The following is a 26,601-nucleotide window of genomic DNA, read 5'->3' as shown; positions in this document are numbered from 1 at the left end:
TCCCGCCACTTCCGGGTGTCCTGCTCAAAGCGCTCCGCCACTTCCGGGTGTCCCGCTCAAAGCGCTCCGCCGGTTGCCGGGTGGGCGGCGCCCGAAGCCTGACACACCGAGCTGGAATCGCCGGGAAATTTAAATCCCGGTGTCCGCAGGGAATCGCGGATATTCCCAATGCGTGGTGTCTTCATCCTGATGTGTTAGTGCTTCAGTCAGTGCTGGCACTAAACGTGGAAAACCCGTGAAGAAGTAGAAGAGGTGATCGGGTAAGAGAGGGGTCATTGTCTCAGAAGTAACTGAAATAATCCCTGCAGGTAATTATTTACACTGATAAATTATGTTAATTATATGTGTTAATACTATATTTCGATATGTACTTATAATAAATGCATTTATATAAAATACTATATTTAGATATGTATTTGTAATTATTACACTGAGCTATACCAAAACAAGCACTTCATCAGGCTGTAAACAACAGCCAAGCTCTGTTTTTGACACCTTTTATAATACTTTATTATAATAATGCTTTATAAATAAGCGATATCTTACAAATAGTTTTTATAGGGGATTTCTAAATGAAATGTTTATATATTTTATTAAGGTTTTACAATATTACCATCTGAATTCTGTAAATCTAAGTTGCTGCTGTTGGGGTTTGTTCCTTCTGTGGTATTGCGACTTGAACCGTTCCACATTTCAACAACAAGCACGAGAAATGTAAAGTAATAACTTTTATTTTCTGCATCTCACCTGGCCTGAAAGAACCACAAAAGAATCATGGAATGGTTTGGGTGGGAAGGGACCTTAAAGCCCACCCAGTTCCACCCCCTTCCACTGTCCCAGGCCGCTTCAAGCCCCGAAGTCCAAACTGGCCTTGGGCACTTCCAGGGATCCAGGGGCAGCCCCAGCTGCTCTGGGCACCCTGTGCCAGGGCCTGCCCACTCCCAAAAGCCAGCAGAGCCTGTTGTTTACCGGCGGGATGTGGGAAGCCGAGGAGGATAAAATCATAAAATTGATTTTTTACCGACGGTAACTGGGCCAAAGCGCTCGCGGCGGTCGCGGGCAGGAGGCCGCGCTCTGCGGCAGCTCCAGCGCGTCACGGAGGCAGCGAGGCCCCCCCATCGCGCCCTGCGGGGCCGGGGTGCGCCCCGCTCCTGCCTCACTGCCGGTCCGGTCCCACCGACCCCAGGAGGTCATGGACGCTACCCAAAAAAGAGCTCCCCGCCATCCCAAGCTCTCTAAGGGGCGCAGAAGCCGCGGCCGCCCGGCTCGGCGGGGCCGTCGCTCAGCCGCCACCGCCCCTCAGCGGGACCGCCGCACGGCCTCCGTCCACCATGGCCGGCCCCCTACCTCCGCTCAGCTGTACCTCCCCTCAGCCTCCCCTCAACATGGCCGGTCCCCCGCCTCCCCTCAGCAGCAGCGGCGCCGCCGCCGCACCGTCACCGCCTCCCCTCAGCGGTCCCTCCCCTCAGCCTGCCCTCATCATGGCCGCCCCCCCGCCTTCCCTCAGCATCGGCACCGCCCCTCAGCTTCGCCCGCGGGTTCTTCCCGCCCGGCGCAGCCGCGGAGCAGCAGCCCGGGCGCGGAGCGGGCGGGAAGGACGGTGGGGCGTTGGTCGCGGTGCCGGCGGGGCGGGATGGCGCTGTCGCAGCAGTGCGAGGCGGCGTTCGGTACCGCGGACCTGTACGGTGTGCTGGGCGTGCGGCGCGGCGCGTCCGAGCAGGACATCCGCCGCGGCTACCACCGAGCCTCGCTGCGCCTGCACCCCGACCGCGTCCCGGCCGAGCAGAAGGAGGAGGCCACACGCCGCTTCCAGGTAAGGAGAGACCGGGAGAGAAAGGGAAGGAGAGACAGAGGGAGGGAGAGGAGCGGTGGCGGCCACCGGTGAGACCCAGAAGGGACTGGCGCCCTGATCCGCTGTCCCCCAAGTGACTGAACCCCGGGCAACCGACCCTGACTGTCCACTGACCAGCCCCGACCCCGAGTGCCCACCCCAGTGCTCCCTGGGTCCCTGATCCCCAAGTGACCGCTCCCCGGGTGACCTCGCGGCCACTCCCGTGTCCCGCAGATCCTGGGCAAGGTGTACGCCGTGCTGAGCGATGAGAAGCAGCGCGCAGTGTACGATGAGACGGGCATGGTGGATGAGGAGGCCGAGGCGCTGCAGGACGGGCGGGACTGGCTGGAGTACTGGCAGCTGCTGTTCAAGGTAAGAGCGGGATCGGGCTGGGAGACACCTCCCCTTTTGGTTTTTATGTGTTTTCTCCTGGTAAGTCCTGTAAGTTACAAAGCATCGCCTCTTTGCTCCAGGTCACCGTGAAAGACATCGAAGAGTTCAAGAGTAGCTACAAAAACTCGGAGGAAGAGCTGGCTGATGTGAAGGCAGCGTACATGACTTTCAAGGGCGACATGGATCGGATCATGGAGTCTGTGCTGTGCGTGGACTACACGGATGAGCCCAGGATACGGGAGATGATCGAGCGAGCCATCGACTCCGGGGAGGTGCCATCCTACAAGGCTTTTGTAAAGGAGTCAAAGCAGAAGATGATGTCCAGAAGAAAGCGGGTAGGTTGCAGCAATTACTTACCAGAACTTTTTCCCTCGGCAGAAATAAGTAACTCTGTTCCCAAGATGTTTGTCACAGGATTTCTGCATTACACCCCTTACTGTTCACATCTGGTCACCCATGGTCATCACCCCCCCCAACCCAAACCACTGTGAAAGGCTTTTCTACTTCTTTATTTCCTTATTATACACAATGGCTTATTACAGTTTAGCGTGTCCCTGCATTTATCTACAAAGCTGGGAGTTGCTGGAGTTAACAAAAACAAGCAAGTGGTGAAAACACATTTGGGTTGGCTCTGGCCTAAATGGACTCCTGTATGCTTTTGAACACTTTGTAGAATGTTATTTGCAAATCACAGCAACCTTTAAGTTATTGTAGTATCTACCAAAACAACAACAACAACAAAAAAAAAGGGTGTGGGAACAGGGTTGGGGACAAACATCACATGCAACACTGTGAAAGAGCAGGAAAGCTTCCTGCTCTGCTAAATGGTGGAACCAGAATGGGCTTCCCTTGCCTGATTCCTTATCTGTGGCCAAACTTGGAAACCCTTTGCACTCCCCTGCAGCTATTTGTACACAGATGCCCAAAAAGCATTTGGTAAGTCCTGTAAGACTTGGTCAGATAACATGCAAAACACTTCTTTAAAAAACCTTATTTGCTCTTTTAGGCAGAAAAAGAAGCTAAAGAGGCAAAAAAGGCTATAGATGAGCTGGGCCTAAGTGGAGAAAATGACTTGCAAGCGCTGATTAAAGTAAGGCTTCTTCAGTTTCTTGCAGATAATTTTGTTACTGGCTTATAATTGTGTTTTCCCTGAGCATCTTTGATTTTAGATCCTTGCATATCTTCTGGATTCCTGAGGTTAAAACCTGGCCTTAATGTTAACTATGTGCTTTAATTTAATTAGAATCAGAGTACAGTATGGATTTTATTACCTGTGTCTATTTTAAAATTTCCAAGAGTTAAATATTTGGAGTACTTATGGAATAACTTCTAGTTTTAGGTGGTTTCACAAGAGAGTTTTAATGATGATACTAAACTTCATGTAGCTTGTCTTTAATGTGTTTGATGCAGTTCAAGATTTTGTGTAGCTATCAAATGTCAATAGGATAAGCAGTTTGGGAAGTTCCAAAAGGTTTGAGTTTGGTTGGTTTTCTTTCCCCCCTGGCCAGCACCGAAGCAAAGAACGAGAAAAGGAAATGGATAACTTCTTTGCCCATCTGGAAGCCAAGTATGGCAACACTGCTAAGAAAGGAGGAAAGAAGACCTCAGGCAAGAAAAGAAAGGCAGAAGGAACAGCGTAGAGTGAAATACCAGGTTTCACTTTGTGTGGAAACGTGGATTTGGGAGAATTTTGGGTGTTTTCTGGGCCCCAGTTTCGGACTGTGTGCATTGACTGGCTCTAAGTGGGAGGCATGACATGGAATCCATGCTGAACAAGGAAGTCAAGGCATTCCTGTGCTACTGTCTCCAACCCTTTGGGTGCTCTACAGCTGAGATCCACGTGTGCTGTTCACACATTTCTTCTGTAACAAACCTCCTGCTATTTTTAAAGGTCTTTGCACATCAGCTCAACAGGTCTTTTTCAGATATTCCAGTAGTTTTTATAAAGATAGTTTGGAAAATTGCTGATTTAATAAACTATAGAAGGTGGGTTTTTTTCAGAGTTTTGCTTTCTCACTTCTCTGTATGTTTTCTAAATAAGTTATTTAAAACAAGCCAATTGTGCTGATTCTTCTGATTTCAGTCAAATAAATCCTGCACACTTCCAGGGAGGATCATTTTTCAAAGGCATAGGAGGAGTCTCAAGGTGAACACTTTGAGAGCTGAAGGCTCTCACAGCTTCAGCAGCAGCTCCTGGGGGAAGCCAGAGGAAGATGGTCTCTCTGTTCCCTTTTACTTGTCTGCTCTGAAAAATAACCCTGATTCTGAGAAAGTAGAGCATATCATTGTGGTTTATAACACAGGGCTTGAAGGTTACTTTTATTACACAAAATAAATAAATAACAGTCCAGGAGCAGTCCCTGGTGTCAGCCATATGTACAAAAAACAAAAATGGCCTTAGGAGGCCACTGCATTTTTTAAACCCACTGAGTCCTCTAGGCTGTAAAGCACTACATCATATTTACAGAAGTCTATTCAAGTTTATTTGTCTGCTTTTGTAACTCTTGTGCTACAGAAAACTCCCTCGGTCCCTGAGGAATGGCATGGATACAAATGGGATTTTATCTGCACTTTGCCTGACATAACTGACATACTGCACTGTGTTCCAGAAGAGAAATTGTATTTTTGTATTTTGAAGTGGTTTAGTGAGTAGAGGTCTGTGGGGAGCATCAGCTTCTCTCTCTGATGACTTAAAATTGAGCTCAGAGCTGCTTTCTTTTTTTTTTAACTTCTGGAAATCCAAAGGCAGGTTAACCCAGTTATATTTGCACAGTTCTCTGGTTTTGATTAAAGCATGTTTGGATCAACTGGACTCGTGAGCTTCAGTATGGATGAAAAATTATTGGCTGGTCTGGAGTGGGGAAATAGGGGAGCCACGTCATAAAGAATACTAACAAGGGTTTTTTTCTCTCTTTTGAACTGTAATTTGAAGAATAATAAGAAAATACAGGAAACCAGTGCTCTTTAATTGGACTAGAAAGGAACAACTTTTTCTGGAGAGTCCCAACTTCATTTAAATACAGCCAGTGGTTACCTCAGCTTGTTATTACATTTCAGTCTGACACTTACTGTTTGGGAGTAAGACCTTCAACTAATCACTTATTTTGAGAAGCCTGTACTTCATGGTTTCATTTGCCTTATCTCCTTATCTGGAGCCACAAGGCCAGCTCCAGCAAATGCCTCTGCTAGCTCTGTCACACAGGGCAGACACAGCTCCTAAAAGCTCCATTGCATCAGTGGCTTCTGGAGCTCTACCTTGGAGTGAAGAAATCTTGTGTAATTATAGGTATTTTTACAAAGGGACACTGAGCTGTTCTGTGAAATTACTATAAAATGTCTCACCAGGAAGATTTTATTTCGAGTACAGTCTGAAACTACTTGTAGTAAGAAGTTTCTTTTTGCCTGTTCAACCTTCTTCAGTCTCTGAGGAACAGGTAAAAGGTTTTATTATAACTCAGGAAGAGGCAGTGGTGTGCTGCCCTTGGAGCTGCCAGGTCACCTGCTCTGCTGCCTTGGTTCTACACACCTGTGTTCATACCTGCTGCAGCTACCACAGCATTCATCACTTGCCTAAGCTGAGTGCTTGCTTTTGCTAGTACAATATTGCTTTAAACATATTGAATCATATAAATACACTTTTTAAAAAATGTAAATCACTATGGCTGTGGAAGGCTGGGTTAACCTTCCTAAGGGAAAAATGAGCAGGTCCTGCAGTACCTGTAAGGACATGAACCTGTCACCAGCCTCATGGAAAACAGCACAAGCACAGACTGAGAGTGTTTGCTGGGTTTCCTAGGAGTTGGGCTTCACTGGAATGTAGTCACCCTTCCACTGGAGCATCACTTTCTCTACTGGTAGGAAATGGAATGTTTAAGTGCACCCCTTCTATCTTTGGCAGCTGCTGCTTAGATTTATATAAAAATATCTATCTGTAAGGAAGGGTGTTTGAAAACTCTGTGTAAACAACGTTGACCTTGCTGGGAAAGAGAGGTGGTTCATGACTCTGGGGAGGGATGGATGGGTGGATGCTCCTCCATGGCACATCAGTGCCTCTGTTTGCTCTTTGTGCCTGATCCACTTCGGCCGTGGGCTTTCACAGAGCCACGTGATGGAAGACCTGACAAACAAGAGATCATGGACAGCCTCAAGACTTTGGGAAGGAATTCCAGCTAAGTATCAAATACATCTCTTCTAGCCTGGAACTAAAATCTCTTTTTAGTCTAACACATGGCTACCAACTGCATTATTTACAACTTTCAAAAAGGGCAAAGCTTGTGTTTGCCGAGTTGCTGCATTGCAGGGAGTGCCTGCATTCCTTGATATTTCACTAAGTATTCATGTCTACAAAGCTTTTCTGCTAATTTCAATTGTTTTTGTCAATACAGCAGTCATAAAACTCATCTTGCTTTTTTTTTTTGGGGGGGGTAAGGGGACAGATAATTATTTAATTGCAGTAGGAACCACTCCTTGCTTGTTTACAAAACAGTTACTTCAGTTTTAGGGCCTTTGTTAACCTCAAGTTACTATTTCTGTTTAAGCTGACAACTGCTTTGAAAACTTGGACACTCAGAGGTGCTGGGGCTGATGACATTAAGATTCCTTACTTGATTTAAATATTTGGTGGTAAGAAAAACAAAAAACCCAACAAAATGCACTCAACTGTACTCTGGAGTAGAGTAGGACATAGCAAGGATAACATCTGTATAATGGCAAATTAAAGACATGGATGAAACTCTGAAAAAGTGCAAATTACCTGTAGGAATGTACCCCTGTAGGAAATGCATCCCTGTCCCAAAAGCCTCCTTTGTTTGCTCTTACTAAACCCTGTGACTGATGGGCATACCTGAACTTGTGGATCCTTTCCTTGTCCAGGATTGATTACTGTAATCAATAACAGTGCAAGAACGGCGGCGCTGGGAATGGGGCTGGAAAAACAGCTCAAGTTATTTCTGTTTGCATGAAAAAAAATCAGCAAGATTATAATACAACTAAAAACTGCTTAAACACTTGTATTTGGTAATGAGTTAGATGTTGTGAAGGTCTAAGGAAAGTTTTAAAGAAAGGTCAAATCAACTTTAGAAGCAGAAAATACACTTTTCTAACACTTCTTTAGAATGATCACTGTGCCAGTTAGAGGTAGTCTTTCCAATTCAGGATATTGCACTGTTCCAAAGCTGATTTTATAACTGCTGAGTCCAGGATGTTGAAATTATACACAGAAACCAATCAAGCAGCTATTTAAAAGCTGTGCTGAAATGACAGCTTTCAAAGCTTAGATAAAAACAAGTTGTTAGATACAAGAAGGTGCCAGTAGAGTAGGAGTTCCAATAAATTAAACTGAGAGTATTTGATACTGAAACAGACTGGACATGGATTGATGTTAATTCTCAAAGCACCCTTTTCAGTAATTAAGGATGATCTGGTGTAATTAGCCATGCTTTACCGAGGATGTGCTGGTTGTGCTAGGCCTGGAGAAGGGATCAGGTAAGAACAGCTGCTCCTGGAGCTGCTGGGGAGTGTCTTCTTGTGTCGTGACACTGTGAGCACGGCTTGAGTTCCCTCGAGGTTTCTGCAAGGACAGAAACAGAGTTATGGCTTTTTCTTACTGCAGCAGTTCATTAAAAATAATTAACCCAGGAATTAAAGCTAATTTTCAAATTGAATTACTTTATACCTAGTTATGAGGAGGGAAACATTGAATTTGCATTAGAACTAAGCAGGTAAGCATGGGTGATGCTGTTGCTCAAAACTGATACAACATTTTTCTATTTCATCATCTTTTGACCTTCTGTCACGAAACAAGAAATAAATTGGAACTCTTGGGCTGGGTAATTTGACCGGCAGTGATAACAACTTTAGATTACCCAGTAATAAAATGAGATTCTTGTGCCTGTTACCGTTTGCCTGTGAGATCCTGTGGTGCTCCCACGCTCTGCCACCGTGGTGGTGGCAATGGGTGGCAGGGGGTGATTTCTGTTCAGCAGCAGTGGGGAGGGTGAGGTCAGCTGCTCCTGTGCAGTCAGGCTGGAATGCACCAGTAAGGACAGAAAAAACACACAGTTAATATGTTAGGCAGGTGGAAAGGTGCAATGTTGTCAGTTTCTTTGGCCTTCTGGAGTTGACTGTTCTGTAACAATACCTTGGAAAAGCTTCAAACCATCTAAAAAAGACTTTCCTAGTGCACTCTACTTACATTTTAAAATATATTTTGTCCTGGATTGTCAAGCAAATTGTATTCTATTTGCCATCTGTATGGCAGTTGTTTTCTGTTCAGTGGGCAGCTTTTCTTTATGTCTTCCACAACCAATCCTCCCTCAGGAGGGGATATCTGCTGAGAAGAGGCCATTGAATGTCATTGCCTGGCTGATAAGAACTACAGCAGCCCATTGGGAGATGTGAGCCCAGAGGGAGGAGCCAAGCATTGCTACCCAGATATAATCTGAGATTCTGGAACACCAGCACAGCTTCTCCACTGGATTTTCCCACAGGAACAGCAGCTGCCTCTTCCCCTGGATCTTCAGAGGAAGACTCCACCCTTTTCTACGGGATCCCTGTTCCAACAGAACCAACCTGACACTGCAGGAGGGCTGAGCCACATTTCCAATGGGACTGCTACCAACACCCTGACCCGCAGGGTGTCAGGTTGGGTTCTGACTCTGTCAGTGTTGTTTTGGTTTACTGCATTGTTAATTTTATCTTTTTATTTTCTTCCCTATTAAAGAACTGTTATTTCCTGCTCTCGTATTTTTTACCTGAGAGACCCTTAATTTAAAATTCATAGCAATTCAGGGAGGGGGAGTTTACATTTTCCATTTCAGGGGAGGCTCCTGCCTTCCTTAGCAGACACCTGTCTTTCCAAACCTAGACACATTTAAATAAAGGAGAGATGTCAATATTTCTTACATTGACTGAAGCCTGAGGAAAAGGAACAGAAACACAAAATACTGGAAGGAGAAACACCAGTTATGAAGGGACAAGGAATAAGTCTCTCAACAGTATGTGACAAGAAGTCAACCAACTGGATGAATTTATAGATAAACAACAAAACTAGAAGCAAACTACATCAATTTAGAACATGTGAAATAGACAGGTCTATCAAATCCTACATTGTTTCCTCATACCCTGTGGTCCTTGTAAATGACTCCATTCAGTCAGGTCATTGTGCAAAATAAAAGAAAGATATTCTAGATGTGACTGAGGGCTCACTAAGAGCCCTTTGGTCAGTCAGATAACCTATTTGAACATCTTTATAGTCCAGTCTGGGTTAGGATAACAACATGCAGTATGACCTCCAAAAACTGCAGAATTTTAAATTCATCTTGAAAATAGTTGGCAGAAAGAGACAGCCATGTCAAGGAAGAGATGCTGGCATTCAATTTGCTTGCAGAGGACAGACTGAGATCTATTGCTCACGTGCAAAACTACCTGAATATGGGAATGTGTGTGATTCACTGAACATCAGCTTTAAGGACTCAGCTTTCTCAGGGTAGTTGTGCTTTAAGGGGCAGCTCCTCTCCCTGCCCAGGGCTGCTCTCTGAGCCTGGTGCTGTTCTGGGGACCTACAGGCGCCTGCAGACGTCGTCCCCGGAGCGCGGGGTCCCGATGGGATGCAGGGTCCGTGGGGGAGGGTTCCTCCTCCTGGTGCAGCGGGACAGGGACGAGGTGCTGAGCTCCAGGGGATGGTTTGGCCACGCCCGGGTGGAGAGCAGGGAGCTCGAACCTGGCCGTTTGTCATCCAGCTCCCTAACAACAACAACAACAACAACAACAACAACAAAATTACAAGACCAAAAGACACATAGTCAGCTGTAGCCATGATATTCTCTGAAAAATCCCTTTGCCAGGATTTTTTTCTCCTGAGAAGCTGAGAGGCCTCAAGAACAAAATGTAAACAATAATTATCTGCTGCTGTGGAATGCAACTGGTGCATCTTTGATTGGTCTCATGTGGTTGTCTTTAATTAATGCCCAATCACAGTCCAGCTGTCTCGGACTCGCTGGTCAGTCACAAGATTTTGTTATCATTCCACTTCTTTCCTTTCAAGCCTTCTGATGAAATCCTTTCTTCTATTCTTTTAGTATGGTTTTAATATATCATTAACTTTTAATGTAATATATATAATAAAATAATAAATCAGCCTTCTGAAACATGGAGTCAAGATTCTGGTCTCTTCCCATGTTGGGATTGCCTGCAAACTTCCACAATCAGCATGATAACAGCTGTTAGCAAAGTGCTCACCTACAGGTGACTTGAATCATAAAATATGTGGGCAGAAATTATGTGTATTGATTATTAATGTTACTTGTGGTAATCACATATGCTCTGAACAGAGAGAGACATAGCTCTCCCAGGATTTTCCAGAGAAGCTGTGAGAAAGCTCAGAGAAAAGAATGAGAAACAATTCTTATCTTCACTTGCTGCACCTGTTGTTGTGCAGATGTGGAATGTGTTATGGAGATTTGTTTACCAAAGGGTAATTGAACACTAGTGATGATGTTTGAATTCATTGACCAATTAGATCTGTCTGTATCAGACTGTCTGAAAAGGATGATAAGTTTCTTAGCAATATAGTATAATATGGTATAATATAGTATAATAAAGCAATTAATCAACCTTCTACAATCATGGAGTCATAACTCATTATTCCCCAATCAGGGGCTCACTACTATGACAGTAACTATATCAATTTTCACAGAGGACAAATAAACAAATAACCAAGCAGGAAAATAACTATAACTAATAACTAACTGCTTTCTCTGACAGAGGAATTTATCTTACAAGGTTTTGGGTTGAATCCCTCTCACTGAGAGAGTGCTCTACTTTATTTACTACAGGTGATCTGTAGCTCTTACAGTGTTTTCTCCACTACAGGCAGGCTCCTTTGGTGTAACTGGATCCCATGGATCACCATCAAGCCATTCAGGTTATGCTGAGAACTACTACTTGACCCTTGAGAGAGACTTACCTGAAATTAAAACAAAATAAGTAAATTACTGTTTGGCAGAGACACACACACACAAATATTTATAGACTTTGTATATCACTTTGGAGAAAAGTCATTAATTTCTTCCATGACATCCAGATATATACTCAGTTATATTATTTCCCCAGCTAGGGGATCTTAGCATTTAATTTTTTTGGAATGATAGTGCTTAGAAAATGTCCTAATAATATCTTCCAACTGAGCAGCTCATTTGCTGATCTTCCAACAATGACTATAATCAGAAGCTTTACGAAAATAATTTTCAGCGTATATTGACATTTTATGTCAAGAACAGATCTGCAAAGTCCTCTTCTGAGATACAGACTGATGTGAGAAAAAAACCCCATCATATTCCACCCACCATAAGAAGAGCAAGTAGAAAATAGCAGAGCTTTAATCCCATACATACTTGAGGTGTTTTTCTCCTCTTTTTGCTTTTGCGGCCACCTCTGGGTTTTGGGCACTACACACACAATAAGGGGACACAAGGGATAGGCAGGGGGAAGAAATAAAGGATAAAGAAATAAAAAGAAATAAGAAGGAGAGAGCTGAATTAAAATGGAATAAACAGGTAACACCTTGGTGCTCACCACTCTAGATGCAAATCATCTAAAGTAGATTTTACAGTTAAGTTCAGTGTCTGAGGGAAAAAAAACTGGTTTAGAACTGCAGAAATTTCTCCCTTCTTGCTGGATGAATTAACTATTATTGTGAGAATGGGATCCCACACACACACTCCTCAATCTCACCATTTAATTAAAACATTAAACTGTGGAAAGAACTACATCCTGAATCAACAGCCACCACATGGCTGTCACACACCGACATAAAATACTGTTTCAAGGAGGAAAGTAGGAATTAAAACATCCAACTGAGTAACAACAGGACTAAAGTGTCAGAAAGGACAGGCAGCGTTCACACAAAGTCCAAACCAGTTATTGACCTAAACAGAACCACTCTGTCTGCTGAGGTAACACTGTGATTCATCCCCACACAAAACAACAGCTGGTTAAAAATCCTTACCAGGTTTGATGCCACCGAGGGCATCTTTGTGTGTGGCACCCGAGGTAACAGTGCTGGCAGAGGATCCAACTGCAAAGGGCTTCTGGCATCGGCTCGGAGCGCTTCCACTGCTATGATATTTTTCTCATCATCTGTGCAAAGCAACAGAATTTCTGTCAATATTGGCATTGCTAGTCATTGCCAGTGCTATGAATCTTTTTTTTTTTTTAGAGAGAGTCCTCTTGAGTGATAAGCTCTGCTAAGTTTTTTGAAGATGTATTTCACACTGTTAGCAGAAAAACCTTTTTATTCCCACTGAAGAGACCATTCCCAAATATATCACTTAGCAAAATTAGCTGAAATCCCCTTTTGAGCCACTCACCTTCACTGTAAATCCTTACCAGAGGCTGACCCTTCCCAATGCCTGCAGATCAATTCTTCCATGCAGACCAGGACTTCACTCCACACATCATCAAACACAAAGGTGAGCACAGAATCCTTCATGCAGGAATAGGGAGAGACAGGAGGAAACCCCAATTTCCGTCTGCCAGAGGACAGTCCCATTTTCCTCTCGTGCAACTCCTCCTCCCTGTAAAAATATAAGCATTACCTGCACCAGAAACTACATTTACTTTTAGTTTTCCCACTGACCTCAGTGAGAAATGACTGACCCACCCTGATCTCCCTATACAGAATGATTATAAATCATACTCCATGAACAATAATTTACCCATGAGATCAAATTCACAGCAAAAAAATCAGAATTATTTGTTACAGTGATATTTCTTCATCACATTGTTAGGCTCCATATCTAATGACAGAACAGAATCCTGAAGACAAAAGAGTGATATTTTTTTGCTGCAGCAATGCCTCTCTAGTCTGGTAAAACCAAGAAACATAACAATTTTAATTTAATGGTCCATGCAGATAAGTGGCTTTAATTATTAAAACCAATTAAGTAGTCAGGAACTGACAGCACCCTCCAGAGTCCTTACCCAGGTCATATGTTCATACTGTAAGGCTGAATAATGTAAAGGGGTAAAAAGATAAATATAGTGGTAATTGTTTCTTGACAAGCATAAAATCCACTCTAGTTCTTAAAACTACCACTGAAAAAGTCCAAAAAGGTACAATTCTACCCAAAACAGAAGCAGCACACTGCTGTTGCATAACTAACAGCAGTGAATTTGACATAGTGTAAAAACTAAATGGTGTTAAAACATGTATTATTAAATACACAGGCTCTTAGTTAGGATGGAATGAATTATTCAAACCAAGCCCAAAAATGGACAGTGTGAAAAATGATCAAAAACTTCCTAAACATAATTTAGTGAAAGAAATTGTCGTAGGAAATAGGTTGGGAAAATTCCCAGTGCCCAGGCAACCTCAGGCCTTTGAGAGCTCTGTAGAGAAAAGATAAATCAATCAATTAATCAAGTATGTGTATCTTAACTGCAGGAACCCCAGGACAGTATTTTAATCTTCAATACCTACACATCTCTGTGGTCAAATGCCAAGTATTCCTCCACTATGCCTTCAGAGAGAATGACTTCCTCTTCCCCTTCACCTCTCTCTGAGGAACACAAGGTGGGAGGCTTGGAAGGGTTGGCCTTTTTGTGAGCAGGAGCAACAAAAAGAGGCACCTTCTTGCCCAAAACACTCAATCTGGACAGGTGACAGTTTTCAGAAAGCAGAAAGAAAGATAAGTTGTTATTCCACTTCAATAATTGAGAGACAAGTATGGTTGTTAAGGGCAAGCAGTAGAGAGGCCAAAAAAACCTATTTATTAAAGTAACAACTTCTGGTTTGGATACCTTTTAATTCTTGCTAAGGAATCTGAAATTTCAGGGAAACAATATCCAAAGCTGATAAGAAAGCATTCTGAAACATTAAATAATAAAAGCAGCACTAACATTGCTTTGTATTTTTTAAAGTCTAGGCAAATCCAACAGATGATTATTAATAAAACCAGCTACAGTACATGCATATTCTTGAGAAATCAGCAGCAGCAAAGATATTTCTATTTACTGGCCAGTTCACTGTAGTCAGCAAAAGCAGTTATGTGTTCTTGCTATTCTAAGTGTACTAAATTCAGTTAAAAAGGGGGAAAAAAAGAAAAAAAGAAAAAAAGAAAAAAAGAAAAAAAGAAAAAAAAAAGAAAAAAAAGAAAAAAAGAAAAAAAAGAAAAAAAGAAAAAAAGTGTGCTGTGTTCAAAACTCAGCCTAACAGGAAGGCTGCACTCTCTAAGAAGCAGAGGACAAATCTTCCTTCCCACCTTGGCATGATCCAGGCTCACTGCTGGTACTTACTCATCAGAATCCTTTTCCTGTGGTGAACTTACATCGGAGGGAGCCAAACTGCCCGAGGGGGAACTGGAGTACCATCCATACCCTTCATCTGTGGGGGCCACCACCTGCTTCCCCACCACCCTGCCACAGCAAAAGCAGAGGAGAAACACAGCAGAAAACCTTGGCAGTGCACTTATTGAAGGGTCTAAGAACAGCAGCAAATCCTAAAAGTTCTCCTGGGAAGCTGTGCAGTTTTCCTGGTGACACCTTCACTTTTCTAAGAGAATTCTGCTCTGTTAGTGCCAAGTCAGTCACAGATGGCAACAAACCTCTGTCAAGGCACCACGTGTGAGGTAAAAGGATGTTTATTAATGACAGGCAGGCACATCACCAGAGTGATCTTTTTATCTCTAGCTACTGCATAGCTGCATAAACCCACCCTGCCCCGCTTTAAAAGCAACTGTGGGCCTTGTTGGGAAGGTAGCAGCATCAGCCCTTTAATAACATACCTGAGATGAGGAAAGCTGGAGGACCACTGATGGCATTCTTCCCTCAGTCCCTCAACATGAATGGTCTCTTTCTGCTCATACAGAAGCTCATCAATTTGTCTGAACATCTGCTGAACTTGTTGTGTGGCAGCTTTGTCAAATTCCTGGAGAGGAAAGAAAATACCTCGTGAATAACATTTGCATGGGTTTTTTAATTGATCTTTTGAAATATAACTGGAAAACACAACTATTTGTTTAGAGCTTAGCAGGACTGCAGAAAAAGATTTTAACTTTAAATTATTTTCTCCCAGAGGTGATGCAGCCAGCTCTTAAGATGGATGGCAGCCACATAAAAAGATTACATTGACACAGCAGAAAAAACTATTAAAACATTTAGAAATATTATTATATTAAGCTACAAGACTTAAAGGAATCAAAACAGGAAGGATAAAATTCAGTAATATTTTAATGCAATGGAAGATTTGTTGTTTCCAGTGTCCACAAACAGCAGCAACACAAAAAGCAATGCAGGCTGGTGGGAAGCACTGAATCTGAGAGATGGTCAGGCCCTTTGTTACATATGATAGAAAACAGGGCCAGTTCTGGGATCATTTAAAAATAAACAGCTCCATCTCACCTCCCAGAAGGCAACAGCACACTAGGCTTTGGTGGAAGGAGCATAAATCAAACATTTCAAAATGAAAATAATGTTTTAGGGGCTTCCCATATTTTGAGAAACATGCAAGGATGCAGAAGTTTGATAAACTCACAGCAAGTATCTGAAAGTCATCCAGCCATGGCTGGGGCTCCACAATAACAGCATTTATACATACACTTGGGCATAAATTACTTGCTTTTCCAAAATTTTTAATGGAAATGCAGAATATTAACAGAATAGTATGAGCCTAATGTGTTTTGAACAGAAATATGGAAAGCAGTAAAAAAGATGTTCTTTCTTTAATCAGCACCATGATTTTTTGACAGATCCAATCATTTTTGTTCTGAGATGTCTTTGCAGTGGTATCTCAAGTGTCTTTCTGTGCTCCATTTGGCTTGGATGATGATGTTCTACTCACATCATAGCCCCAAGAGAAGACTGAGCTGTCTTCTGTGGAGGTGTCAGCACAACCCTGACTCGCAGTCCGTGCATCCCCACGATCATCCGATCCCTTCCGGATTACTGACTCCCTGAAATGCCCATGTCGAGCCAAAAACAAAAATAAAGAGAAAGCAAATCAGCCCACAATGAACAATGTCAGATGGAGTGTGTCAGTAAACAAAGCCTGGCTGTGCCAGAACAGCTGGATCAGATGTGTCAGGACAAGTACCTGGAGCTCTGGGCTCGGTCTTCAGCCGTGGGTGTGGCTGAGCACACCTGAGCCCGTGGCTCTGGCGGTGGGTGATGCCTCAGGGCATGTTTGGGGAGTCCTCGTCTGGAGAAACAGAAGTGGAACTTGGCATAACTTACAAGAATTAACATTTACAGAGTTCCCGGTAAGTTTTATAGGTTTTTCTTTCCTGCTTCTCAAGGACTGTCCACACATTTATTACTATTACAAAGCTAATTCTTGTCGCCAAAGCTCTAGGTTTAAGGTGTCAAAACTAACTCTAGAATAAATATGGAGTTAAAGGTCTTGGCTACAAAATCAGTTAAACCTAAGATGCTGCGAATTGAGGTACAGCTTCCTAAAAGCAGAGATGACGCCATTATCCCTGTAGATTAATTACATTGAATGAAATGAAATACAACAAGAGTAAACGAGCCGAGTAAGTCAGAACTGACCCAACTCTTGGGTCAGGGCACAAGAGCCAGCTACAGGGATTTAATCGCGCTCTGTTCCACCGGTGTCCGGCCGGGACCGGTGCTCAGGAATCCCGGGAATGCCGGGAAACATCTCCCGTCGAGGACAGGGGGTGACCGGGCCGTCACGGGGCCCTGCTCGGTGCTGGGGGCAGCGCGGGCGGCAGGCCCAGGAGCGGGGCCGGGGGGATCGCGACCGGGACCGCGCTGGGGCTCGGAGCCGCGCGGGGCACCGGGGGAGCGGGGGAGCGGCGGCCACTCACGGCTGCACCGGTTTCCGCGCGTATCGCGATATCATCCTCAGCGCCGCCGCCCCGCCGCCGCCATTGCGCCGCTCCTCCCCAGGGGCGGAGCGCTTTGGGCCCCGGCGCGATGGAGGCGCTGCGGCGGCCGGCGCTGCCCGAGGACGCGGTGCGCTACCGCCTGTTCGCGGCGGCGGGCCCGGGCGGCGAGGCGCTGCTGCGGCGCTGCGCTGAGCTGGCCCTGGTGCGCTTCGCCCCGCTCCTGGCCTCGTACGTGTGGCAGCGGCAGCCGTTCCGCCTGCGCTACGTGCCGGGCCGCGGTGAGCCGGGAGCGGGCCGGGAGGCACGGCGGGAGGAGCGCCCGGAGCGGGGGGACTGGGAGGGGGACACGGCGGCCGGGAACCGGGAGCGTGTGAGGGGGACCCGGCGGCCGGGACCCGAGGGCGTATGAGCGGGGACTGGGGGGTGTGAGGGGAACTCGGTAGCCGGACTCGAGGAGCGTCTGAGAGGGAACCGGCGGGGGATCATTTAAAGGGGATCCGGCGCCCGGGAACCGGGATCGTGTGAGGGGGGACCAGGAGAGTGTGAGGGACACCTGGCGGCCGGGAACGGGGATCTTTTGAGGGTAATCCGGCGGCCGGGAACCGGCAGCGTGTGAGGGGGAGCTGGGCCGTGTGAGGATGTCCCGGTGGCCGGGGGTGTGAGGGGAACCCGGCGGCCTGAAACCAGGAGCGTGTGAGGGGGACCCGACAGCGTGTGAGGGGGACCCGGCGGGCTCGAACCGAGAGCGTGTGAGGGGGAGCCGGGAGTGTGTGAGGGGGAGCCGGCGGCTTCCCAGCCTCTCGGTGTCACAGCACGGGGTAACCCAGTGAGGCATCTGGTGCCCCCTCCCTGCTGCAGCAGGGCCGTCCCCGAGCACAGGACACAAGATTCTGTCAGCAGGGTCTGGGATATCCGCAGTGAGGGAGACTCCGCAGCCTGTGTGGACAATCTGTTCCTGGCATGGCGTTGCTGAGCCGCCTCTCCTCTCTCTGCCCCGTGCAGGCGAGATCCCGGCGCACTTGGGCGGCACCACGGTGTTCGGGGATAACGTGGAGGATGAGTGGTTCATTGTGTACCTGCTCCGGGAGATCACCAGGGAGTTCCCGGGGCTGGCAGCCAGGTAAGGCGGGTGCTGCTGAGCTGCTTTTGTGCGAGGGCTGCCGAGGGGCAGTGCCTGTGCTCTGAAGGTCCTGTCTTACCATTGCCCATCCTTGGAGGTGTTTCCCCATCCCATACACCTTGGAAATGTCCAAGGGCAGGTGGGATGGGGCTTGGAGCAGCCCGGGCTAGTGGAAGGTGTGCCTGGCTGTGGCCAGGGTGTTGGAACCAGGTACTGATCTTTAAGGTCCCTTCTAACCTAAGCCTTTCTATGGGTTTATGAATATTTTAAAAAAATCCCAGCAGACGTGGATTCAGAAGTGTGTTGTTGTGCTCTGCAAAGCTTTTCCTGCTAAATTTCTAATTTCTCCTTGGCCAGTATTGATGACAACGATGGAGAGTTTCTCTTGATAGAAGCAGCTGATTTTCTGCCCAAGTGGCTGAATCCTGAGAACAGTGAAAACAGGGTGAGTAGAGCTTGTGTACAGTTGGCAAGGGGGACCCAGTGGCCTTTCATGTAGCAGCTAGAGTTTTCTCTTGTACTTCTTGCCATGTGGTGTGGCTGCCTCTGAAAATCCAGAGTGCTGGCTGTCCCTGACTGTTGCTCCCTTCAGGAGCACTCCTGTAGCCACCTGAACTTTCTAGCTCTGCTAGAACCACTTGCACTTTTTTGTTTTTTACCACATTGTGGAGTGTTTAGGGCAGAGGATTTGCTGCCCTCAGAGTAGGGAATGCTCAGGGCTGGAGTGTTGCTGTCTCTGTAAGGACACAGGCTTTGTCTGGTCCAGGTGAAATAATGAGCAGACACCTGCACCTGGATATGGATGGTTGCTGATGGCAGTGGATTAAAATGGAGATCATTAATTTGGTCATTAGCAAAAATATTGTTCAATTATTTTTCCCCTACTCCAAGATTGTTAAAAGGGCTGCAACACATCACCCAAATGGATTGCAAGTGTGTACCTGGAGTATCAGGCTCATACTTCCTTTTGTTCGAGGGAACAGAGTGAGGGAGTTGAGAACGTTGCATTCAGGGCTTTTCTTAGGATCAGGAACCAGCAGAGGTCGCATGTGGCAGCTGAAATGCTGTTGTTTAATGCCTGTGGTGCTCTGAAGCAGTCAGGCTATCCTGGTTCTCCTGAAGCACTTCTCTAGTTGAAGAGAAACGTGTAACAATTATTGTGGTTAAGGAAACAAGATGTATTTGATGATATTTGTTGCAGTTAAAATAGGGATTTTTCCTGGTTGGGTCGTGGTCTCTGGCATCTCAAATAAGCTTTTTAGAAAAGCTGTGCTGCTTCCTGCATTGGTTCTCTATTTGTCCTTTATACTGTCAGTGTTCAACCAGATGCATTTGGATATGAAATGAAATGTTCCATGGCTGTGTGTGTGTGTGAGTGCTCTTGCCCTGTGTGATGAGAGCCTTCCTGCCTGCCAGGTGTTCTTTTACAAAGGAGAGCTGCACATCATTCCTCCGGGGGAGCCTTGGGAGCAGAGCTGGGCCCTCTCTGCTCCCTGTCCCACGGTGCCCCAGGCGCTGGCTCTGTTATCCGCGCGCCGCGAGGAGCTCCTGGCTGCAGAGCCCATCAGAGCTGCGCTGAATAAACGCATCCATGGGTACGTGGGGCTGCATTTGGGTCCTCTGCAGCTCTGGGCTTTGGTTCTGTGTCCCAGGGCTTTAAACGTTTCCCCAGCAGATGGGATCAAGTTGGTTCCTTTTCAGAAACCAGCAGCTGGAGGTTTTTCCTGGAAAGAGGGGGATCAGTGTCCTGTAGGCTGTGGTCTGGGGATCTCAAACTGCTTCACTGCTGTAATTCCAGCCCTGACAATGACAAAAGTTACTCTTCCTTCACATCCTCCTTAGACTGAAAGATCTGAAAGTTCTGTGATCTTTTAGGAGCCCTGTGCACGAGGAAAAAGAGGATTTGATCTAAAATGTAGAACCAGCAGAATTGCCAGAGCTTCAGCTTGTCACAGCTGTGCTCAGCCCTGTGCTTTAGTTTTTGCAAGGATTTGACAGCAAATATGGCAAAGAATACTGGATAGCTGGGTATGTTGGTTAAGTCCACAGGGACTCATCTTACCCACGTGGGGGATTGAATTTTATGAGCCGTGTACATTTATATAAGCATGTATGATAGAAACAGCCATTCTAGGCATTAGATTGGCCAAGTTTTAACTCCAGAATAATCTTCTGACCCACGATCCCAGTAAATACTGAAGGGAAAGGGGCCTCGTGCTAAAGAAGGAGTGGTTAACTCGCAGTGCCCTCCCTTCGCTCTGTTGCCGTTCAGGTATCCCGAGAAGATCCAGGCCTCGCTGCACCGAGCCCGCTGCTTCCTCCCGGCCGGGATCGCGGCCGTGCTGAGGCTGCGCCCGTCCCTGGTGGCTGCGGCCGTCCAGGCCTTCTACCTGCGGGAGCCGGGCGATCTGGCGGCCTGCCGGCGCCCTTTCAGAACCTTCCCTGCCGAGCAGCGAGTGATGGCCCTGGTAAGTGCTCTCAGAGCCTCTGATGGCCCTGCTGTGTGCTCCTCTAAAGCCTGCGATGGCCGCGGTGAGTGCTCTCCTCAAGCCTGGTCACCTCATTCCCTTAAATGACAAGGGTTCTGCGGCCAGTGTATAAACCCAGAGATTCAACTGAAAAATACAAGTTAGAGGGATGAATTTCCAGGTCATTCCATTAATAACTGCTCTGGATCGATGTGGCTGGACTTTCAGGGGGCTGCTCATGAGAGAATTGTTTCTGAAACCAGAGGTTGTGATAACAGTTCCTCTGCTGAAGCGCCTGCTGAGTAAATCGATCTCCTTGTGTGATCAGAGCAGTTTGACAGCCCTGCCAGCCAACGGGAGGAGTTGCCCCTCACCAGTGGTTCACTCCCATCATTTCACCTATTCAGCTGTACTCTCAGAGCTCTGGGAAAGCTTTTATGAAGTGTTTTATGAGCACTGTCCAAGCACTGTTGTATCTGATTCACTTTGTTACAGAGTTGTACCACAAGACGCCTGAAAATAAGCTTTAGAGTCAAATTGTGGACTTGGAAACTGTTGCTGAAATCTTTTAAACAAGTTTCATTTTAATTGAAAATACACCTAGTAAATGTGCATACAAAATACTGAGGATTTTTCCTTATGTATTTAGACTGACAAAAGTTCGTATTTACTTGGGTATTTCAATTTGGGACAAACTTTGTAAAGCCTGCAAAGCAATTTCTCAGAAAAATCTATCTAGGATATATTTTGCATGCAGTCTCAGGTACTGCCTGTACTAGGGGTGCCTTCAAAGCCCCTCTGGTGAGCCTGGAGGGAGTTGGATGGCTGTCCCCAGCAGAGTCCCGCTGCTGCAGGGAGTGTTTGTTTCTGCTCTGCCTGTTTCAGGTGACTTTCACTCGGTGTTTGTATGCACAGCTGGTGCAGCAGCAGTTTGTTCCCGACAGACGCAGTGGGTACACCCTGCCCGCCCCATCTCATCCTCAGTACAGAGCCTACGAGCTGGGCATGAAGCTGGTAATGATTTCTGCTGCATTTTGGACTTGCTTCATGCATGTCCAGGGAATGGGTCCTTGTCTGGACGTTGCCTGCTTGTGCAGGAAAATGTGAGCAAAGTCTGTCACACCTTGAGAACCTCTTGTTGTTGCATCTTTTATCTGCAGGCTCATGGCTTTGAAATGTTGTGCTCCAAGAGCAGTAAAGTGGCTCCTGATGCCAAGAGAAACGTGTTAAGCGGTCCTCTGTGGGAGAGATTCCTCAGGAGCTTGAAGGAGAAGGATTATTTCAAGGTCTGTGATTATTTCAGTGTCTGTGGCCTTTAAACATTCCTGGGAAAATACATTTTAACCCTTGAACTTGTGTGAGGAGTTGCAGTGGGGCCAGAGCTTGAATCCTTATCTCTGTGTGAAATGAATGAATATCTTTAAAGGGGACCTGTGCTGTTTGTTCCCCTTTGAAAGTAATTTATTTTGGAAATTGAAAAGGAAAAAGCGAGATGTGGGGATTGATTCATTCATCTAAAGCAAGGGGAGAAATACACTTGAGTGAGGAAAACCACCATATGTGATTGTGTGAGGTGTAACTGATTTCACAGGTTTGCATTTCATTTCCACCCCTCTAGAATTCAATATTCTTCAAGATCCATACATAACACCAATGACCTATCTGGGCCCGTGCAAGTGTAATTTTTAAGTGTGTGTGGTTTCTGTGAGTTCTGGGGGTGTTGGTGAGGTTCTGTGGGTTTTTTTTAAAAGATGCCTTTGACTACTTCTCTGAAGTTAATAAATGGGACATAAATTGAGTACTTACTTGAAGGTAATAAAATTGAACAACACTATTGAGATTCTTAGGTTAATATCCTTTAATATACTTGAAATACAGGAATGTCCCTTTGCTGTATTGAGTTCCAAGTGTGCGTGGCCAAGAGGTTTTAGTTGTTTTGGTTCTCTCAGCATTTCTGTGTGACCAACAGTCATCCTGAGGAAGCCTGGCTGTGAAGAGGAAGGGGAGGGAGAATTGTTTGGGTTCATGCCTGTGACTTGCATTCCATAGGGAGAAATGGAAGGATCAGCCAAGTACCTGGAACTGTTGCACATGGCAGAAGATCACTTCCAGCAATCTGTTGCTGTGCCAGAAAGGTGAGAGCTGCTTGAAATTCATGAGTGTCATAGACCCTACAAATCCTGTAAGTGACCTTTGAAATCCTTGTTACAAACACCTGAACCCTTTTCTCCACTGCACATTTAACATGGGAGCTGTGGCCAGGACATACAAGTACTAATTGCTCTGGAATACTCCACTGGGAGAAGTTCTGGCTTGAGTAACTCTTTTATCTTGGTTTTGTGAAATGCTGAGCTCTTCCAAGTGGATTCCAAGTGGTGACTGCAAAGCATTATTTGCTTGGTTGACTGTAGAAAGTGTAGAAAAGTTTCATTGAAAGGCAGTCCCAGTGAATAACGAACACAGGGTCATCTGTCTCCTTTGCTCAAGGAGCTGGCTGTGGATTTCTCTGGAAGATCAAATCCAAAAACTAAACCACTACAGAAATATCTGAGGCTTTGCCAGCCCATAATATCTTGACTGTTAGTTTTTTGAGTTTCCAGTCTGTGCTGTTTGGGATCTGGTAATCTTAATATTTGCCAAGGCAAATTAAAAGTAAAGGAAAAGAGCCACGACCAATGGGCTTTGGAGCCATCAGCTGGGAGTTGCAGGGACTGACTGTGTCCTGTTTTGGCCAATGCTCTGGGTAGTGCTCTGGTACTTGCCCAGATTCATTTCCCTTTTGGATGTGTTTGCACAGAAGGAGAAAAGAAGAATTTGAGTGAAAACCTAAATGCAGAGCATGTGATCCCATTGAACCCATTTCAGTAAATTGATTTCTTTTCTTCTAGCTGTGATGAAGTGAGCCCAGGTGATGAAATCCTGACACTGCTACAGACAACACCCATAGATCTGAAGGAATTTGAGAGAGAAGCAGCTTGTCTTCCTGCAGAGGATGGTGAGCTGGCTGGGGGGATTGTTCCTATTAGATGATTATTTGTGGGGGGAGAGGGGCAATGCTGGCAGCTGTGAAGGGAGAGCAAATCCAGCCTTCCTTAAGGCTAAACACTGGATTGGCTCTCCCAGTTCAGAGTAAGCCTTTCTTCCTCCACTTAGTGGCCAAGGCTTCTCAGTGACTGGAATGGTCTCTCTTAGCTTGAGCTCTGCAAAGCAGAGTTTTTAAGTAGTGACAAGAAATCTCCACTCAGTTCTTCTCAGCCTCTGTCTGCCTTTGCTGTGTGTGACCCAGGACCAGCACAAAAGCTGAAGTGCAGCACTGAGCTGCAGGATGGCTGCAGTCCTGTCAGTCAGCTGGGTTGGGCCTGTGGGCCAGCAGCTTGTGCAGAGTCACAGATCTGTGCTGTGTTCTTTCAGATGACAGCTGGCTGGATATTACACCAGGTGCTCTGGATCAGATGCTGAAGGAGACAAGAAATGAGTCCCTTCCTTCCACAAATGAGGAAGAGCAAAGCTATGACTTGGGAGCAGTTGCTGAGGGCATGAAGGCTTTTGTGTCCAAAGTCTCCACGCACGAAGGAGCAGAACTGCCATGGTAGTGGCACTTGCAGTTTGGGTCTGGTGTGGAATGTTGCACTCTGCTGCAGCCCTGTGGCTGGTTCTGTGATGCAGAGAATCAGAGATTGAAGGTGCTGTGCTGAGCAGGCCTGAAGCAAAGCCAGAGCACTGAACATGTACTTGCTTTAAATCAGCTTGGTGCCACTCTGGCACTGGTGCAGCTTCAAGTGCTGCAAGCTGAGCTGCTCTCTGTCCCTCAGTTGGATTTTGTGGTCTTCTCAATTTTTCTCCTTTATGCCAAGAATTCTTCCACTCACTGTTTGATGTCTAATGCATACAGGCTTCAAACTTCTGAGGACTTTAAAATTCAAATGTCCAACTTCAGTCCTGACTTGAGAGAAATCAATATGGCTTGTGCCTGTATCAGGCTTTGGCAGGCATAGAAGCTTCATTTCCTTAAAAATCCTTTTATATTTCAGGTCATCTGATGAGTCCCAAGTTACCTTTGACGTGGATTCTTTTACAAAAGCCCTGGACAGAATTTTAGGTGAGATTGCTTCTTTATTTGAAACAAATCCCAGCACTGATTTCTTTGCACTTGTACTGACCCAAAATCATGTCCAGGGGCAGACTCGGAGGAGCTGGATTCTGATGATCTGGAGGAGGAGGAGGAGGAGGAGTTGGGTTTCTCAGACGAGGATGATGAAGAGCTGGATGCTGGGAATGAAAGGCAGGAGCAGAAGGTGTCTCCTGAGGAGCTCGTGGGCAGTCTCAAGGCGTACATGAGGGACATGGACCGTGAGCTGGCACAGACCAACGTTGGGAAAAGCTTCAGCAGCCACAAGAGAGGGGTGAGTGTGCCTTGAGCTCTGATCTGCAGCAGAAATGTGCAAGCAGGGAATGTGCTGCAAGTGGCCATTCTGAGCAATGGGATTGGAACCTTCCCACGTGCAAGCCAAGTGTGCTGGACCTGCACCATGATACGTTTTTTATGAACTGAAGCTTACCTAAGCTTGGAATTTGCCCATCTTTTCCAAGGCTTAGTTCCATTTCCCTGTTTTTAGTAGTAGGGCAAGCAGCTGCAGCTTCACTTTGAGTTCCTGTAGTAGTTTTCTCCCACAGGAAGCTGAGGCAGGACTCAGCAACACTTTGTGTCCTTCTCTTGGAACCTAGTCTGGGTAATGGACAGTGGTGATTTTCAGCTGGCATGAGCATTTGCTGTCTGAATTCCTGCCTGTCAGGACTCAGGAGTGTACTGGACTTTGTTGGCTGCACAATTGTTGTTTCTTTTCTCCTGTGATTTCCCCTTTTTTTCCCCTTAAATCTGCTCCTGCAATTTGATAAAGCTTTCTCTTGGTACTCTCTGCAGGCAAGTTCTGTTGGAGCAGCCCCATGTGAGAGTGCTGGCCCTGGTTGTGGAGCTGAGGCTGCTGAGCTGGCAGCCCTGGATGTGGACATGAACCTGGTGGCAAACCTGCTCGAGTCCTACAGTGCCCAGGCTGGCCTGGCAGGACCCACCTCGAACATTTTACAGAGCCTGGGGCTGAATTTACCTGAGAGCACAGAGCTCACTGGCAGCTGAGAAGGCAGGAGAGGCTTTGGACAGGAGGTGGCTGCTGGGGAGGTGAAGCACAGACACACAGCAGGATGTGGAAGAAGAGGCCAAAGGTTTCAATTTAGAGCATTCTGTTCATTATGTGTCACTTCAGCAGAGGGAATTTACCTGCAAAAGCTTCTGTTTGCACACTGTCTTGGATGGAAATGAGATTTTCTTAGTGCTAACGCATTTTCAGAAACTGAAAAACGATTTTGAATGCATGACTCAAATGAGGTTTTCTTTTTTTACAACACCTGTCTTCCATTTTTCCATTCAGTCATCCAATTTGCCACATTTCTAAAATGTCCTTTTACCCATTGCTGAGTGGGTTCAAAATCTGGGGAGCAGTTCTTGTTCTGAAAATGCTGCTGCCTTTGGGGGAGGTGGGGAAATACCACATTGCAGGAAGAGTGATTGGATCAAATGTGTAAATATTGGCCAAAGTATTTTTAAATTTTATTTCAATAAAAACAAAAATACAACTTGATTACTGAATTTTTTGAAGGTGTGTATAACTTCCTCAGTGCAGTATCAGTAGCTTTATGTGAGCTCAGGCTGAACAGTTTTGGGTTTTTTTTCAGTGAAAATGTGGCTGGAAGGCATGCAGCATGTTGCTTTAGTGTGGAATGAAAAATCTATTTTAAATATGACAGCTTTAGTTTCAACAAGATAAATTTGAAATAAAATACATAGAAATTCTTGATACACAGACACCAGCAGTTCAGTCCTGCTGGGTCCAAATCAGCTTCTTAATTTCTCTTTATTTCCTTTTCATTCAGCAATTAATGAATTTT

At 45.8% G+C, this 26,601-nt stretch overlaps 3 protein-coding genes across 4 annotated transcripts; 2 read left to right on the top strand and 1 right to left on the bottom strand.

The window, feature by feature from the left end:
* The first annotated feature begins 1,564 nt into the window (after positions 1–1,564).
* DNAJC9 (DnaJ heat shock protein family (Hsp40) member C9) lies at positions 1,565–4,226 on the top strand. Its single transcript, XM_066554407.1, has 5 exons — positions 1,565–1,813; positions 2,066–2,203; positions 2,305–2,559; positions 3,231–3,314; positions 3,733–4,226. Exons 1-5 carry the CDS (start codon positions 1,634–1,636, stop codon positions 3,862–3,864), a joined length of 789 nt encoding a protein of 262 aa, XP_066410504.1. The 5' UTR covers positions 1,565–1,633; the 3' UTR covers positions 3,865–4,226.
* On the bottom strand, positions 2,718–17,117 carry FAM149B1 (family with sequence similarity 149 member B1). 2 transcript variants are annotated; one of them, XM_066554405.1, is made up of 15 exons: positions 17,050–17,117; positions 16,314–16,418; positions 16,062–16,173; positions 15,007–15,149; positions 14,519–14,638; positions 13,704–13,874; positions 12,611–12,798; positions 12,231–12,361; positions 11,617–11,670; positions 11,077–11,189; positions 9,788–9,967; positions 8,122–8,248; positions 7,668–7,793; positions 7,068–7,149; positions 2,718–6,341 (listed from the first exon to the last, which is right to left on the bottom strand). In XM_066554405.1, the coding sequence occupies exons 1-15, from the start codon at positions 17,082–17,084 to the stop codon at positions 6,268–6,270; spliced, it is 1,761 nt and encodes a 586-aa protein (XP_066410502.1). In that variant the 5' UTR covers positions 17,085–17,117; the 3' UTR covers positions 2,718–6,267. The 2 variants fall into 2 exon arrangements, with proteins under 2 accessions (XP_066410502.1, XP_066410503.1); XM_066554406.1 differs by lacking the exon at positions 11,617–11,670.
* A 41-nt stretch (positions 17,118–17,158) lies between these two features.
* Positions 17,159–26,294, top strand: LOC136559303 (protein ecdysoneless homolog). Its single transcript, XM_066554404.1, has 13 exons — positions 17,159–17,348; positions 18,073–18,190; positions 18,548–18,635; positions 19,607–19,785; positions 20,463–20,658; positions 21,544–21,672; positions 21,819–21,944; positions 22,708–22,793; positions 23,547–23,653; positions 24,070–24,247; positions 24,690–24,757; positions 24,835–25,061; positions 25,580–26,294. Exons 1-13 carry the CDS (start codon positions 17,159–17,161, stop codon positions 25,790–25,792), a joined length of 1,905 nt encoding a protein of 634 aa, XP_066410501.1. The 3' UTR covers positions 25,793–26,294.
* Positions 26,295–26,601: the final 307 nt, after the last annotated feature.

Source organism: Molothrus aeneus, chromosome 8 (assembly GCF_037042795.1).
Source record: "Molothrus aeneus isolate 106 chromosome 8, BPBGC_Maene_1.0, whole genome shotgun sequence".
NCBI classification, from domain to species: domain Eukaryota; kingdom Metazoa; phylum Chordata; class Aves; order Passeriformes; family Icteridae; genus Molothrus; species Molothrus aeneus.
The sequence above is the reverse complement of the archived record's forward strand: the minus strand, read 5'-3'. Positions and strand labels throughout refer to the sequence as shown.